The sequence below is a fragment of the Penaeus monodon genome, chromosome 31, assembly GCF_015228065.2.
Source record: "Penaeus monodon isolate SGIC_2016 chromosome 31, NSTDA_Pmon_1, whole genome shotgun sequence".
NCBI classification, from domain to species: Eukaryota; Metazoa; Arthropoda; class Malacostraca; order Decapoda; family Penaeidae; genus Penaeus; species Penaeus monodon.
This window is the reverse complement of record NC_051416.1, coordinates 2,565,932-2,566,320: the sequence shown is the minus strand read 5'-3', so window position 1 is coordinate 2,566,320 and position 389 is coordinate 2,565,932. Positions and strand designations below refer to the sequence as shown.

The following is a 389-nucleotide window of genomic DNA, read 5'->3' as shown; positions in this document are numbered from 1 at the left end:
TCAACGCATTTTAAAACAATTCAACATCAGTATTCCTAATAGATCCTAAGACCACCATGGACGTTACTCCAATGCCACAAGTAGCCACTCTGGATGACCTGATTCAAGAACTCCACAGGGTATTCGACAGCGATGAAGTCAATGTCGAATATGTGCACAGCCTCCTCGCTTCTTACAAGTCTAATCCGATCGAGTGGAAGAAATTTGCCAAGTTCGATCGATACAAGTAAGTTGTGCTTTAAGTCGGTTGTGGTTTGCAAGGCTTACGGTTTTACTGCAGTGTTTGCTAGGCTGGGGGAGGCCGGGCATGGGTATAACGAAAAACATGATAATGGGAAAAATCTGTGTATGTGTTTATATACGTAGCTTTTTTTCTCGTTTCAACCTAG

The 389-nt window shown here is 42.7% G+C and overlaps 1 protein-coding gene across 1 annotated transcript in view; it reads left to right on the top strand.

Moving 5' to 3' along the window:
* Positions 1 to 389, top strand: part of LOC119592988 (cysteine dioxygenase type 1-like) — a gene marked incomplete at its 5' end in the record, with an annotated part of 24,978 nt that continues 24,589 nt past the window's right edge. The window contains 1 exon segment of the mRNA XM_037941872.1: positions 1 to 226. Within this exon segment, the coding sequence (XP_037797800.1) occupies positions 57 to 226 (170 nt within the window).